Genomic DNA, 15,117 nt, shown 5'->3' on the forward strand with positions numbered 1-15,117 from the left:
CGCCAATGCAAACCCTTCTTATGTACTTCATTCGGTATTCTTTAAAATGTAACTGCTTGATAACTACGGCAACAGTAACTATGGTGATTAGGTAGTGAGAATTGAAAGACAACTTTTCGCCTCGGAATACTGAATTAAGTCTCGCGCAACTAAAGCCCGGATAAAGATATATATCCGGGCATGCAGGTTCGGTCTGCTCCACCTTTTGCACGTGACTGGCCACATTTTGTTGCTGTCGTTGTTCATTCCGTCATTTCCTGTTGCATCTTTGAAGTCGCTTGCGCTACAGGTATGTCTACGTCATTGTAACAAAGTTAATAGTAGGAAGGAGGCAGAGTAAGCGACGAAGAGATAAAATTGCGCCTTTTCGGTGTAGGCGACGCCTTCGTTGCTACTCAATCTCACGTTTGTTTGAATGTTGAGACGTCTCGACGGTTACTTTTGATTGAGATCAGTTTGCGCAGCGTATTTGTAGTTCTAGCGTTTGTGTTGCGTTCGATTCGTGTTCTGTTCTCGCATTGAACGCGCGCAGTGACTCAACAATTGCAAGGTTAGTTGGCGCCTTCCACTCACGTGACTTAGAAATGGCGGCAGGAAATAGTAAACAAAAGGCTCTATTCAGTCAGAAATTCATATACGGGAATTTTGTAAGTATTGCGCTAGTTTTGAGGTCACGTATTCCGTGAAATGTTTTAATTACGAGTTTTAATTAATTAATGTGAGATTATTGGTAGAAGGATAGCATTGTTTGTCTATAGACTCTGTCAACTCTATGTTTTCATCTAGACTTTTTGTTAACAGATGGATATCAAGAAAGAGATCAGAGGTAAGCATTGCAATATGGGAAATGATCATGTTTTAGTTAATGTTGAGAAATGAGTTGTGTGTGTGTGTGTGTGTGTGTGTGTGTGTGTGTGTGTGTGTGTGTTTGTGTGTGTGGCGTCTGTAGCTCAGTTGGTTAGAGAGTTGCATTTGGAGAATGGAAACATCCTGGATGTTGAGGTCATAGATTCGCCGACGAGTACAAACGTAATTTCCTTGGGCAAGAAATTCACACACAATTGCCTCTCTCGACTCAGGAGTATAAATGAGTACCTGGTCTTTGACTGGGGGTGGACTAGACCAGGCAGTATATACGGGTACGTGTGGACTTGAGGTCCAGTCCCTTGGCCACGCATCATGGGGTCGTCGATGCGGCCTAAAACTCCGAGTAGCGCTGGGGTCCCTACCTAGAAATAGGCAAGGGGTGCTATCTTCTGGACTTTCCGAAGGGCATATCTATTTGTCCATTGTGTGTGTGTGTGTCTGTGTCTGTGTCTGTGTGTGACATATTGCATGTTGCTAAGAAATAGAATGTGTTTGAGTTTAACAATGATTGTATTGATAGATCTAAAGGATAAAGGATGGAAGCTTGTAGAAGAGGGACAGTTTGGAGAGGCAATTAGAATGTATGAAAATGCTAGAGAAATGGCAGAACAACATTTGGAAGTAACAGATGGACTGAGACTGGCAGGTGAGGAATGTTGTTTTGATTGAAAATATTGCAGAAATTCTAAAGTCAGGGTTTGTGGTTCTGTTCTGCTCTTCAGTTCTTGGTGATCTGGGGCACACATACATTGCTAATGGAGAATATGTGAAAGCACAAGCAATTCTAGAAAATCTTTTATCAGTTGAGAGAAAACATCCTGAGACATACAATCTCTCACTAGCTGCCAGTGAGTTGTATTGTAATGTTTGTTTTATGTTTATGATTTTAGACTAAAATCCAGTTAATAGTGAATTGGACTGCATGATACATACAGTCTAGTCTACATCACTCAAAGTGATTAAATGATGCAGTGAAGTTTAGATGAACCTTTATCATGTATGATAACTAGATAATGATGGCAAGGATCATACGTGGAAATGACATCATGTGAGATCGTTCCAATTGCACATACATAGTTAGCTTGGCTGTTTGTCTGGCTGCCTGTTTGTTTGTTCATCCATTCCTAGCTCCATCTGTCTGTCTGCTGGTAACAACTAACTTCACTTAGTTGCCAATCATCATTAGTTTTGAAAATGCATTTGCTGACCAAGTGACTCTTAGTTGCTCTCGACATCTGAAAGTTTGTGATCAACTGACGTTTTTAAAGAGATGAATGCATATTTAGTCAGTTGCATTTGTTTGCACAGTAACTAGCTGAACAGCCGGTTCTTCATGTGGGTAGATTGTTACATAGAAAATAGTAGTGTAAGTATGTGTGGTGAAAAACATGCAGATATTGAGCAAAGGCTTCCTATATATGCAATGTTTACATGATGTTTGCAATTCACACCAAACGTAGACCTATGGTCCATTTTCTCTCGGTAAGAACACGTCAACAAAACTCTCGGTTAGGCACTTGCTGAGTTTGGTGTCACCAACATGACAAATGAATGTGGGGTGAACGTCTTGAAAGGGGAAGCCGAGAGTCAGTGAAAGTGACTGTCTAGTATGTGTTGGTGTATGTCACATATGATGGAGTGTGTACTTGTATGTATATGGTATATTTACTGTGTGACTGACTTTTGTTTGTTTGTACTTACAGCCTTGTATTCTCTGGGGCATTGTTACTTTCGTCAATCCAAGTATGTTGATGCCACATCATTACTGGAAGAGTGCTTGTTAATACGACAGAAACACCTTCCAGCTAATGATGTGAAGGTGGCCAACAGTAAGTGTTGTGTGTGAGTAATTGTTTTTGAAAGATTTTCAACTTATTTGACAAGAGGATATGATGTTTCTCTTACCACCAGTCTGTCTGTCTTTCTCTTGTGTCTCTCCGTGCTTGTGTATGTGTGAGAGTTTGTGTATTATTGCATGAATTTACTTGAGTGTGTATTGTATGTCGATCTCTTCAGTTTTTAGTTTGTTATCTGTCTTTGTTGACCATGATTTCTCTCTATTTTCTATCTGTCTGGTCTGTGTCAGTGTGTCAGACAAAGCACATGTAAAGTGAAAGGCAAAATTGTGTTCAAGTGGTGCATGATGGGCTACAAGAATACTGACATAATGATAATGTGTAAGTAAGAGACAAAAGAGACGTTTAATGCATTAGAGGTCGTGGTTTGTGTATTACTTGTTACATCGTGTGCATTTGCTAGCTGGTAGAGTGATTGGTTGTCTGTCTATCTGTTTGTGTTATTGCGCATGCTTACACTGTGCACATTTCTACAGCTACACAACAATGTCAGTGTGCAGGGTATGTGCTGTAGAAAGGTCTCGTTTAATCAGTTATGATGGACAGACTGAAACGTTGTTTGCATGTTGTGTGAGAAAGAACTCATCTCTCACTACTGCATTGAAATATATTAGACATTGATTGTTGTCTTGCAACTCAATTAGCAAGAAAAGTTGTTGTGTCTTAATTCTCACCTTTATTCTTATTTTAGCTATGAGGCTGCTTGGTGACTGTTTTATGAAACAAAAGAAACTGTCTGAAGCAGAAAGATTATTGAGACATTCACTTGAGATCATGAAATCTGCTCACACAAAAGATCATCGTGATGTTGCAAATGGTATGTGTTCATTCTCTGATACAATTGTAAGTTAACATCACTCGTAATACACTACTGTGTTGTAAGCAACATGCCTGCTAGTTGCGATGCCGTGTAGACATGAGACAGTGTGGGCTTCAATGGGGCAACGTGCCAAGTTGTGAGGTATTTATGAGCAATGGGTTAACCAGAGTGGTCAGCTCACACGCTGAGCTCCAACAAGTGGTGTGAACCCAAGAGGTCACTCAGGGTGACGTTGGAGGGTCAATGCCCATTAGAACCACCATGTACTGAAGCCCAAGAGGTCAGTGGAGTTGACGTTGGAGACTCAACACACGATCACAGAACCCATTCTGTTTAATGATGTACATGAGACAACTGGCTTGCGTCGAAGATGTTAGTCGCATTGACGTTGCAACCTTAGTGGTGGTACACTCGTAATGTTGGGCCAAGACTGGCCTAAACAAGGCCCCTCCACTGGCACACTACCTGATATATATTTCATATAACCTTCCTAAAACATGGGCGGGAGTGAGGGATATCAGAAAGCTACCAGCTAGACAATGCTAACCGAACAATGCAACGTTCTCACAGTCATCTGCATTAATACATAGTTCAACTGCTAGCTATTATTAAAGGTACACTCTGTCGTTTAGCGCTACACCCACGCAAACTTGATTGCATAGCTACGCAATCAAGATAGAAGGTTGGTCTGAACTACAAGCAAAGCTGGATACGAGAGCGCTAGATATTAGCAGCAAATAGCCTGAAAACAGAGCGCATGCGATGGTCACGTGAGAAACATTCTGTCAAAGCGCAAACACTAGGAGCCTCGCTAACATCAAAATGCTAGAAGACCCTCGCGAGACGTTGAGAAAATGTGTTCGTGGGTTATGAAATGGGCATGGATGCGCATGCAAGGCTGAAGGGACCAACTGCACTGCATTTGTGTGCTTGCACTTATCACGTGATCTAATTATTGCTTACCACGTGATCATCTTATGCTCTCTGTTTTTACGCTGATATGTAGTGCTCACATGTTCAAACCTGGTTTTGTGCAAAACGTAACCTATTTAGTGCCTTCGACCTGAGGAAAGGTGACGAGTTGGTTTGTGCGCGACCCGAACTCTTCTTCAACAACTGGATTGCAAAGTTGCTCCTGTAAGTTTTCCTTATTTGTAATGGTGACTACGCTCTGATATCCAGCTTTGCCTGTAGTTCAGCCCAACCTTCCAACTTGATTGTGTAGACCATGCAATCAAGTTTGCGGGGGAGTAGCGCTAAACGACAGAGTGTACTTTTAAGGGGCTACTGCAGTGCAAAAATCAAAAATTATTTTTTGAGCTAAATTAAAGGATCTACATATGAGTACTTTAGAAAAAATAGAATTAGATATTTTGTGAATGTACTGAGAGAATGAGAGCAGTTAAAAGTTACTTCCGTTTTTCCATTTCTGGAATGGGGTGGATTAGCATGTTGACGTCACTGTAGGCACCCTATCCATTGTTGTGATACTCGTGTATGGTGCGGCATTGTGTTGCAGCAGGCTGCAACAATTCTGGTCAGTCTGAATTTAGTGTATTTCGGTTTCCAAAATCCACAGCTTTGTAAAAGTTGAGTAAAACAAGTTTGACGAACAAGAGACGACTGGGAAGGTTCAACAGAGCACAATGGAGTTTGCAGCTGTCAATTGGAAGAACACACTGTTTTGCAATTTCATTGCAATACACACACTCACTTGCACAGTACAGTAATCATAATTTTGCAGTAACCGCAATCACACCTACAGACATCCCATGTACAGCTGTTGGCAACTTCTGCTCCTGCACACTAGGACTTACCACGACATGTCAGACAGCCGTTCACTGTGTTCGTCAACATCAGCAGATGAGGGCAATTGATCAGTAGATGAACTGTCAGCTAGTGGCTCAAACATATACGGTTCCACAGATCCAAAGTCTTCTGCTGCATTTAGATGAGGATGTCGACGGACTGAGAGATTGCTCTTCTGCGTGTTCCAGCACTTTGCTCAACGATGAATCCTCTGAATCGCTTTCCGAATCCCTATGGGTAGCAAGATCGCTCCAGCGTGCTGTTTTTGAACCATTCGCCATACTAATTAGTAGGTATGATAGCACTACTCTGCCTCCACTGAAGTCAGTGTGTTAGCACGCCTCATTCTGGAAATAGTATTGCAGAAGTAGCTTTGGACTGCTCTCATTCTCTCAAAACGCGTGCTAAAAATCTAATTTATTTTTTCTAAAGTACACACATGTACATCTTTTAATTAATTTAGCTCAAAAATAATTTTTGATTTTCGCACTGCAGTAGCCCTTTCAGGGTTCTGCCCAGAAAAAAGTGGATAGTGGTCTTAGTTTGAGGACTTAAAGGGGGCGTGGTCACACGTGGTACAGTACACGAGTCAGTGTCTGAGTCTATAATTAAATTACTAATTAGAGTTTTACTGTACTTGACCCTGCTGAGGCTGACTCAGACACAAGACATACAGACACAGCATCACACAGTTTAGTTACAACAATGAAATCCGCCGGTTTTTTCTTTTTCGACCACATTTTAACCGCTTTTCCAACGGGGAACCATGAACGTCTGCTGGGCCTTTGATTTCTATTCATAGTAGCGCAGAAGTATTTGATTTCGAAGTGCCACTGCAGAACTACTTTGTTAATGAGAATCTGCCACGCCGCGGTCACCCACGCCGTCGATTGACTCGACACCTGATGAGATGTCGCTATCACTACAGTCGTCCAACTCGTCAACAATCTTTTCCTTTCTCTTCTTGTTCGGAGGACCGATCTGAGTCCAAAAGTATCGCAGGATAGACATACCGGAACTTTGCAGTGAACATACGGGTAATATTAATTAATATTTTGAACATACGGGAAGGAAGGACTGGGTTCAAGGTGTGACAACCGTTGACACGACGTCCAGACAGAAGTTGAAAATGAAACGATCGACTTGAAGAGGATTTACGTAGATGTGGACTGCCTCGCGAAATGCACCACATACATCACATGACACAATGGTTGTAATTATTTGTTAAGAAAATCTGAAATAGATCAAATTAAACATGATGGTCGGCATCTGTGTCAAGGTGGTCGGCGTCTGGGAGGTGATGGTCGGACCCGACCACCCCTGACCACCGTGGGCAGAACTCTGCCCTTTAACATTAGAAAGGTTCGGCTAACCTCGGTAATCTTCTACTCCTGATGTTAATCTACGTTTACTATGTAAACTAACCAACCTCTCACTCTTCTTACTGAAACAACTCTACTCACCTCACCTTGATTCAATGTGTTGTCTATAATATCATCATTGTTTATCTTTTTCAGCTCAGTACACACTTGCTAACTGTCTGAACCAACAAGATAAAGTAAGTGAATCAATCAAGCTGATGACCGACTGTGTCAGGATGTATAAATCAAGTCTCCGTCATGAACATCCTCATGTGGCTACAGGTTAGTTTCTTGTCTTTCTTTTGACATCAACTTTATGTGAATTGTGAGCTTGACATGCTGATTATCATTTGCACATGTTGATACTGCAGTATAAATCAGTCATAATTGTCATGTGTTGGTTACGAGTTGTTGTTGTTCTCAGCTGTTGGTCAACTGGGAGTGTATTTAATGGAAGTAGGAAACTTGGATGAGAGCGAACAAAACTTGAGAGAATCTCTTGACATGAGAAGACGTTCTCTCCACGAGAAACATCCTAATACAGCATTTTGTATGTCTAAATGTTCTATAATGTCAGATCAGCATGTGTGTGTATCAATGTGTCTTGATTTGTACAGCATTGAAATATTTGGGAAAATGTCTAATGAAAAAAGGGAACAACAAAGAAGCAGAGAAACTTCTCTCTGAAGCTGTCGACATTGAAGAAGTTGCTCTCCATCAAAATCACCCTGACAAAATCTCCAGTCAGAATTTCCTCATTTCTCTTTACCTGCATCTCTCACAGTTGCTGTTTTCTGTTTTCAGCATTGATTTTATGGTCAGAATGTTTGCTAAATATTGCTGACTACAAACGTGCTCAGCCTGCTTTATTTTCTGCTCTTGGAATCATCAATATTACCCAGCAGCCTCGCAACAGCTGGGAGAGATCAGAAGGTCTGATATTTGAGTGGAAGGTTAATGTTGTAATTATTGAGTTTGTTTTGCAGTAATGCGTCTACTAAGGAGACTGAGCCCATTCCAACGGCCACAATCTGGCGAGACAATTATTGGTGAAGGGAAAGCAGAAGAAGTAGAACAGACAGATGGTGAGGACAATCATTGGCTTTGTAAAGATTGTATTGAACTACTTGTATGTGTTAGAGAGAGGAAATAGACTTGAGAGAAAGTCACCAATTGAGGATGAGGTAGAGAATGATAGTAGACTTACAACAGTCATCATCTGTTTGCTTGTGTGTTTGTTTGATTGTTGCTTGTGTCGACCAGTCAGTCTGTTTGTTGCTTTACTTACACTGATTTGTTTGTTTCTCTTTCCTCTCTTTGAATGTGTGTTGTGGTTTTTGTTTTTCTGTTATTTAATCAGTTGGTTGGATATTTGGTTGGTTGATTGAGTGTAATTTCTGTATTCTACTCTGATCTCTCTCTTCTGTGTAGGGTGACGATCATTCTGATCAATCTGCACCCACAATGGGTATGACATGCCGCATACAATCCATTAAGCAACTCATCCCATGTTGTTTGTTTTACTAGAAAATGTTGACATTTCTGATCTGTGCCACCCATTGTGGGTGGGTGGTACATTGGAAGTGTTGCACGTTGGTAGCAGTGATGGCTTGTCATTCCACGAGACGATCGGCAGTGAGGGAGGAGAGCTGAGTGCTGGCAGTGTGAGCATTACTGTTCCAGCGGGTGCCGTTCAATCACCAACACAATTCTCCGTTCATTCATTCATGCATGATAAGTATATGCCTTCCGTCTCTGCTAGTGGCTCCCAAGTGGTCAGTCCAGTTATTTTTCTTGGTCCCCATGACGTGTCATTCAGCAAGCCAATCAAAGTGTGTATCAACACCATAGCTGATGTGACTTCAGCAAACGGGTCGTTCACTCTGATGAGATGTGAATCAAGACTCGATGAGAGGAAGTGGAGATGGTGTGATGTGGTAGTGTATTCTCCTGATACTCAGGAAGTGAAGTCACACATTCCATTTGATCCCCACAGCTGGTCAGTGGAGGTGACCAGTTTTAGTTGGTGGGTGTGGCTTGTTAGTTTTATTAAGAGCCCAACCATTTTATTCAGAAGGAAGATGGGATGTGTAGTTATTGGTAGAAGTCTTTCTTCTTGCAAGTGGTCATTATCAGTGCATCTTTTCAATTCATATGAAGAAATTGGTCAGAAAATTATTCGTGACCATCAAGGACATGTATCATTGCCTGCTATCCAGCTCTGTCCAGTAAAAGAATTTAATATTTACTATGAAGGTGACGTAGTTATGAAGCCTCAACTTGGTCCAGAATGGTCATTGTGTCGAGGTGATGCAGAAGTTCAGTATCCAACCAAATATTTGTGGGATCAACCATTTGATCTCGATCATTGCTTCACATTTGTTGTTGAAGCAAATGGCCCTCGTCCTGATAGTTTAGAATTTCCTGTTTGTGTTGAGTACATCAGACAAGGTGAAGTGGACTTCACTCTGGAACTGGAAGCAGTTCACAAACTGTCCAAATCAGCTGATTCATCAAATTCCAGTTTACCCTCTCACTCTCCTTCTCTTCCAGATGAGGAACAGGAAGCATTCTACTTCTGTAGTGAAGAGGGTCTACATTCTTCTGGCTCCACATCTTCATCTACAGCAGCAAGTGATAGAACTTTATCACAAAGTTGGTTTTTACACTGACTTTGGATTGTTCAATTCTTATTGCATTATCTATTTGTGTTTGTAGGATCAATAATGCGACAGTGTGCTGATGTACACACAGTCAGTCAATGTGATGTCAGTGCCACGTGCAGCAAAGTTCAAGTATGTTTTGTTAATTGTCGTTAGTACAGTACAATGTATGTATGTGTACTCCATCACTACACACACTATAAATCTATGGAGTATTGATTGTATAGTAAATCCATTCCATAGAAGTGTAAGAAGGCTTATTATCAAATACAGAAATGCCAGTTAGCATTAGAATGATGTAGTTTATCTTGCTTGTTAATTAACTTAACTGTTAGACTTTTTGTTGATTAAGTTAAAATTTAAATAAATTTTTATTGAGATTTCAGGCTCCTTTTCTCTATTAACATTTCTGTCGTATCTTTGTGTCAGGAGAAAAGCTCATTGCTAGTTCGTCTTCCTGTTGGAAGTGAAGTTCCTTACACAGGATGTACTTTCCGGTACATAGATGCTACAGGTCAGACAGTTGAAGAAGTTCCAGGAGAAAGGCTGGATAGTCGTACAATAGAAACTGTTACTCCTGGTAAGTTACATACGTTTGACATGATAGTCATGTGTTTACCTTGATTGTTGTATGTAGCTTGGCCACATGCTGATCGAGTGGAGATACACATATTTTCTTCAGATGGACAAACTCGTCTCGGATATTTTGTACACGTTTTCATTGACCCGTCTGCAGAGATGTTACCTCATATTGTCAATGATCATGAAGATGGCAGCAGCATGCTATCGGAAGCAGTAGACCAAGGGACAAACAAAGGTGAAAAAATTTGTACAAAAATTGTTTTACTATTCACTTGGTTGTAGCTAGAAAACACGGTCATTTTCACTGTTGTGTTATTGTTTCCACTTTCCTACTTTGTAACATTGTGGTTTACTCTAAGTTTTTACTGTAGTGGAAACAGAGCAACAAAAGAGACTAGAGTCAAGTGCAAAGAGCAAATGCACAGACAAAGAGATGTTGTATGTGACTGGTAAAGTCACTGCCTGTTGGCAGGAATTTGTATCCCATCTATCACCGACCTTCTTCACTATGGACAGAATAGATATAATAAAAGGTAATTACCATAATAATTTATTTGCACAGACTAAAAAGGCATTGGACATGTGGAACAAGAATTATGGCGTCAAAGCCACTCGGCGCTCAATTATCACAGCAATGTGTGATATCAATCGCCGATTGCAGGCAGAACGTATTTTTGGCTGCGACTTGGTGAAGCATGTTTGTCCATCAAAATGACTGCATTTGTACAAACTTTATTTCTATAACGTTTTATATATTATTCACGTTATCATGAACTCCAATTATCTTATTTTATATACACACGTTCTGCTACTTGTTCTACCACGTGTCCTTCTCTTCACTTGCCTTGTACATTGTCAGCACAATGAATGTGTTGTATGTACCAATGTGTGTGCGCGCGTGTGGTGTGTGTGTGTGGTGTGTGTGTGTGTGTGTGTGTGTGTGTGTGTGTGTGTGTGTGTGTGTGTGTGTGTGTGTGTGTGTGTGTTCTCGTGGTGTGTGTGTGTGGTGTGTTGTATGTATACTAAATATATTGTAAAGCAAGCCTATACTAAATTTTAGCTTACATGGAGCTTACCACATCCACTTCCTCAAGAAGAACGAAGAGCACACTCATTACTCCTTCCAGTCTAAGTTAAGTAGCTAGTATACGGACACGCGAGAGACCTGTCTGAAGGGTGATCGTGGGTATCCTAAAAGCTTGTTGATCGTGTGTGCATGGTGCAGTGTAGCGATACCATCTCTACGGAACACCTCTAGCAGACACATGCACGTGCAGTGTCTTTATCTCCTCCTCCCGCTATCCTCTGTGGAGCGCCTCACGTGCTGCAAAACAATGATGCAACACAGAAAAGCGCAGAAGAAAAGCCTTAGTATCTTGCGAGGCTAGCAAATCTACCATGCAGCTTACTAGCGATACCCGCAAAGTAAACTAGAAGCATATCTACATACCTAGCTATCGGTTTGCGTCTAGACAAACAGCGCAAAATCGTAGGAGGTGGAGGGTTGATGACGAAGACCTATTGGTGGTTGGAAGTAGGAGTGAAAGGCAGTAGATAACGGCGTGATGCAATCCGGTTGGTGATTGTGCACTTTTGCATTTCAAACGCATCGAGTTGGTCGACGAGGGTCTACAGAGATGCAAGACTTTTAGTCTAGCTACGCCCTAAGGTGAGAAGTGCATGAAGAATTCTAGTGCAGGCGGTAGAAGCCGAGTCTGTAGGTGTTGCTGGCAATAGAATACACGTAAAACGTCGTTGGCGAGTTGTTTTTAGAAAGCAAATGCACGCAATGGTTCGCACTAATATCCATCTCTGTAGTAGTCTAGATGTATCTAGTTCTAGCTGAAGCAACCGAAAGTTAATTTCTAGGTGTACGTGCTATCTAATCTCCACGCCTGCAGAATGCATGTGGTCCAGTCGGAACACTCGTGCTTGCCAACATTTGCCATTAGCATGCATCAAGACTATGTGTGTACTATTGGGTTGTTGGTTAGAGAGCGTATACACTACCCGTGCACACAACCGACAGTCTGTATTCACACGAAAGCAACCATACACACTTAACTATGGTCCCTCCCCTAGGAGTGGCCAACACAATCCAGTAACCTCTAATACATCCCCCTTTCTCAAGTCAAGAACTGTCTTACATCTCCCTTCTCAAAGCATGCAACACTACTTTTTACTTTCTATAAATCTAAACGTTTAGGTGTCACTACTCGTCTTCCACTCCTTGTCCTCACTGTTGGTGAATTCTGTTGGACTCCGCCCTCTTGGGTAGTAGATGTTTCCTGATGTGCTAAGTAGTCGAAGTGGGGTGTCTTTTCAGGCTTCTCCTGCTGCTGTGATGGTGGAATGTTCACTAGAGGTGTCGCCTGTTTCTTCCAACAGTTGTAGATGGAGTTTGTACCAGATATGACCTTGCATGCCGTTGATTCTTCTTATAGTACCTTTCTTGCTTCTTGTCTGTCTCAGTGTCTGTCACCCAAACAGTAGTGCCTTCGACTAGAGGTTTCAGCACTTTGGTACGTATACCGTGTCGTTTGTCGAATCTCCTTTTCTGGTCCTCCATCTCTAGTGATCGCTTCTTTTGTTTCCAATAACAATTTTTTTCAACCGCAGGCTGCCCCATGCAATACTGCTTCATCCTCGCTTGATGAGCTTGGAAACACGCCGGCTTGCTTTCTCGTTGCCCTGTTGGCAATCGCTTCGCACATACCTGGGCTGCTTCTATCTCTGTTGGCTTCTCAGGTTCCAAACGTCCTTTTTGACGACTATCTGCTGCCTTTTACGGCTTTAGCTTTCACTATTGCCGTCGAAAGAGTCAAATCCGAGTGCATCTGCAACGCTTCAGGCAACTTGGCATAACGAGGCGGTTCGGAATCTCTAGAATTTTCTGAAGGGACGAGAAGTCGAACTTCTCTGGAGGTGCAACCTAAAACATCTTCTTCCAACTCTGCACTCGCTTCTTCAAATCCGTCTGCTCTTGAACAACAACAATTTCAATGAATCCTCACACCCACACCATCACCTCCCTCCCTTCAACTATCACTCCACTCATATTCACATGCAATTGACTGTAAATTGTAAACAAAATGACGTCATTACTACCGACCAAAATTTTCAGCTGGCAGATCTCAATAGCACTCCATTCTGTGTGCCTTCTTTAGTCCTGTACACAAACCAAAGTCACCCAACTTTATGTGACCCTAAAACACAAATAGTATTCAGTGTGTGTGTGTGTGTGTGTGTGTGTGTGTGTGTGTGTGTGTGTGTGTGTGTGTGTGTGTGTGTGTGTGTGTGTGTTGTGGTGGCTCAATTGGTTAGAGTGTGTTTGGAGAATGGAAACATCCGGGACCTTGCAAGGTTGCAAGTTCAAGTCACAGTGATGGCGAGTATGGCATAATTTTTTGGGCATCTCTCAACTCAGGAGTATAAATGAGTACCTGGTCATTGACTGGGGTGACAAAGGACTCCCGACTGCGACAAAGTCCATCATTCACTGGAGTCTGGGTGGGACTTCAGGTGCCCACACCACAGTTGGTGTCGCAGGTAGTACTCCTGCGAGCACATGGCCAGGCTCCAGGAGATTGCTCATCATGGCCCATAGCTCCTACTTAGTGCACAGGAACCCAGCCATCTGGCTGTGGGCATAACCGTAACACTCAGGAACCAATGCCGACAACTCGTTGATATACGTGTTCATCTTCTCTCGTCTTCGCTTCTCGATATGATTGTGAGTCTCTCTAAAACTATTTATTCAATAATAAAGTAAAAATGTTTAAGTATAAACACAAACCTTTGCTTTTCTGTTCCATCACCATCCGAGCTATACACGGAAAAGAAATAGAGAAATGAGTGTAGTAATGCAGCATCTCAGGTTATATTTGCATTTAGTTCAAACTAAGTTTTAGACATACCTACACGTGTCTATCTGTCTGTCTATATGAGTGTCCATCTGTCTGTCTATGTGTGTCCATCTGTCTGTCTCCATGTGTGTCCATCTGTCTGTCTCCATGTGTGTCCATCTGTCTGTCTATATGTGTGTCCATCTGTCTGTCTATATGAGTGTCCATCTGTCTGTCTCCATGTGTGTCCATCTGTCTGTCTATGTGTGTCCATCTGTCTGTCTATATGAGTGTCCATCTGTCTGTCTCCATGTGTGTCTATCTGTCTGTCTATATGTGTGTCCATATGTCTGTTTATATGAGTGTCCATCTGTCTGTCTACATGTGTGTCCATCTGTCTGTCTATATGTGTGTCCATCTCTCTGTCTATGTGTTTTGTCCATCTGTCTGTCTATATGTGTGTCCATCTGTCTGTCTCCATGTGTGTCCATCTGTCTGTCTATGTGTTTGTCCATCTGCCTGTACCCATGTGTGTCCATCTGTCTGTCTACGTGTGTGTCCATCTGTCTGTCTATGTGTTTTGTCCAGCTGTCTGTCTATATGAGTGTCCATCTCTCTGTCTATGTGTTTTGTCCATTTGTCTGTCTATATGTGTGTCCATCTTCCTGTCCCCATGTGTGTCCATCTGTATGTTCCAATGTGTGTCCATCTATCTGTCTGTCTAGATTTGTGTCCATCATCCATCTGTTTATGTGTGTCTCCATCAATCTGTCAGTCTCCACGTGTGTCTATCCATCTGTCTGTCTATATGTCTGTCCATCATCCAACTGTGTGTGTGTGTGTGTGTGTGTGTGTGTGTGCGCGCGTGTGTGTGTGTGTGTGTGTGTGTGTGTGTGTGTGTGTGTGTGTGTGTGTGTGTGTCTACATGTGCACCCATTTGTCTGTCTCTATGTTCTGCCTGTCTACATGTCTAGCTATCAGTGAGTCAGTCCACATGTGTCAATCTGCCAGTCTACATGTCAATCCACCGTCTCTCTAGATATATGTCTGTCAATGTGTGTGTCCATATGTCTGTCTACATGTCTGTCTATGTGTCTGTCCATCCATCTATTTGTCCGTCTGTCTTGTCTGTCTAGTCTGTGCCCTTCTGTCTGTCAATCCGTTGCTCATCTGTCTGTCTACACGAGTGTCCATCTTCCATTGTTAATGATGATGACTTCGCTGCTGCATGTCACACTGCCCGACCTTACATCCTGCCTCATCACTATCTGTAACTCATATTCCATTTCTTAATGCATATCCATATGTACAATA

The 15,117-nt window shown here is 42.1% G+C and overlaps 2 protein-coding genes across 2 annotated transcripts; both read left to right on the forward strand.

Moving 5' to 3' along the window:
- Positions 1-218: 218 nt before the first annotated feature.
- LOC134188615 (uncharacterized) lies at positions 219-7,336 on the forward strand. The gene is made up of 13 exons (XM_062656783.1): positions 219-289; positions 802-826; positions 1,388-1,513; positions 1,590-1,715; positions 2,571-2,696; positions 3,127-3,134; positions 3,200-3,224; positions 3,415-3,540; positions 3,638-3,744; positions 3,816-3,915; positions 6,870-6,995; positions 7,138-7,256; positions 7,331-7,336. Exons 2-13 carry the CDS (start codon positions 802-804, stop codon positions 7,334-7,336), a joined length of 1,020 nt encoding a protein of 339 aa, XP_062512767.1. The 5' UTR covers positions 219-289.
- LOC134188813 (uncharacterized) lies at positions 7,313-10,781 on the forward strand. Its single transcript, XM_062657017.1, has 10 exons — positions 7,313-7,456; positions 7,518-7,646; positions 7,700-7,798; positions 7,854-7,897; positions 8,145-8,181; positions 8,241-9,368; positions 9,432-9,508; positions 9,806-9,956; positions 10,014-10,193; positions 10,330-10,781. Exons 1-10 carry the CDS (start codon positions 7,357-7,359, stop codon positions 10,671-10,673), a joined length of 2,289 nt encoding a protein of 762 aa, XP_062513001.1. The 5' UTR covers positions 7,313-7,356; the 3' UTR covers positions 10,674-10,781.
- The last annotated feature ends 4,336 nt before the right edge of the window (positions 10,782-15,117 follow it).

The sequence above is a fragment of the Corticium candelabrum genome, chromosome 13 (assembly GCF_963422355.1).
Source record: "Corticium candelabrum chromosome 13, ooCorCand1.1, whole genome shotgun sequence".
Taxonomy (NCBI): Eukaryota; Metazoa; Porifera; class Homoscleromorpha; order Homosclerophorida; family Plakinidae; genus Corticium; species Corticium candelabrum.

Bases quoted from the DNA above. Each gene is read 5' to 3' on its own strand.
- LOC134188615 (XM_062656783.1), top strand. From the start codon at position 802: ATGGATATCAAGAAAGAGATCAGAG. The intron at 3,541-3,637 runs GTATGTGTTCAT...GATGCCGTGTAG, and splicing joins TCATCGTGATGTTGCAAATG to ACATGAGACAGTGTGGGCTT. The intron at 3,745-3,815 runs GTGTGAACCCAA...CATGTACTGAAG, and splicing joins ACGCTGAGCTCCAACAAGTG to CCCAAGAGGTCAGTGGAGTT.
- LOC134188813 (XM_062657017.1), top strand. From the start codon at position 7,357: ATGAAAAAAGGGAACAACAAAGAAGCAGAGAAACTTCTCTCTGAAGCT. The intron at 7,898-8,144 runs GTAGAGAATGAT...TCTTCTGTGTAG, and splicing joins AGTCACCAATTGAGGATGAG to GGTGACGATCATTCTGATCA. The intron at 10,194-10,329 runs GTGAAAAAATTT...TTTTTACTGTAG, and splicing joins AGACCAAGGGACAAACAAAG to TGGAAACAGAGCAACAAAAG.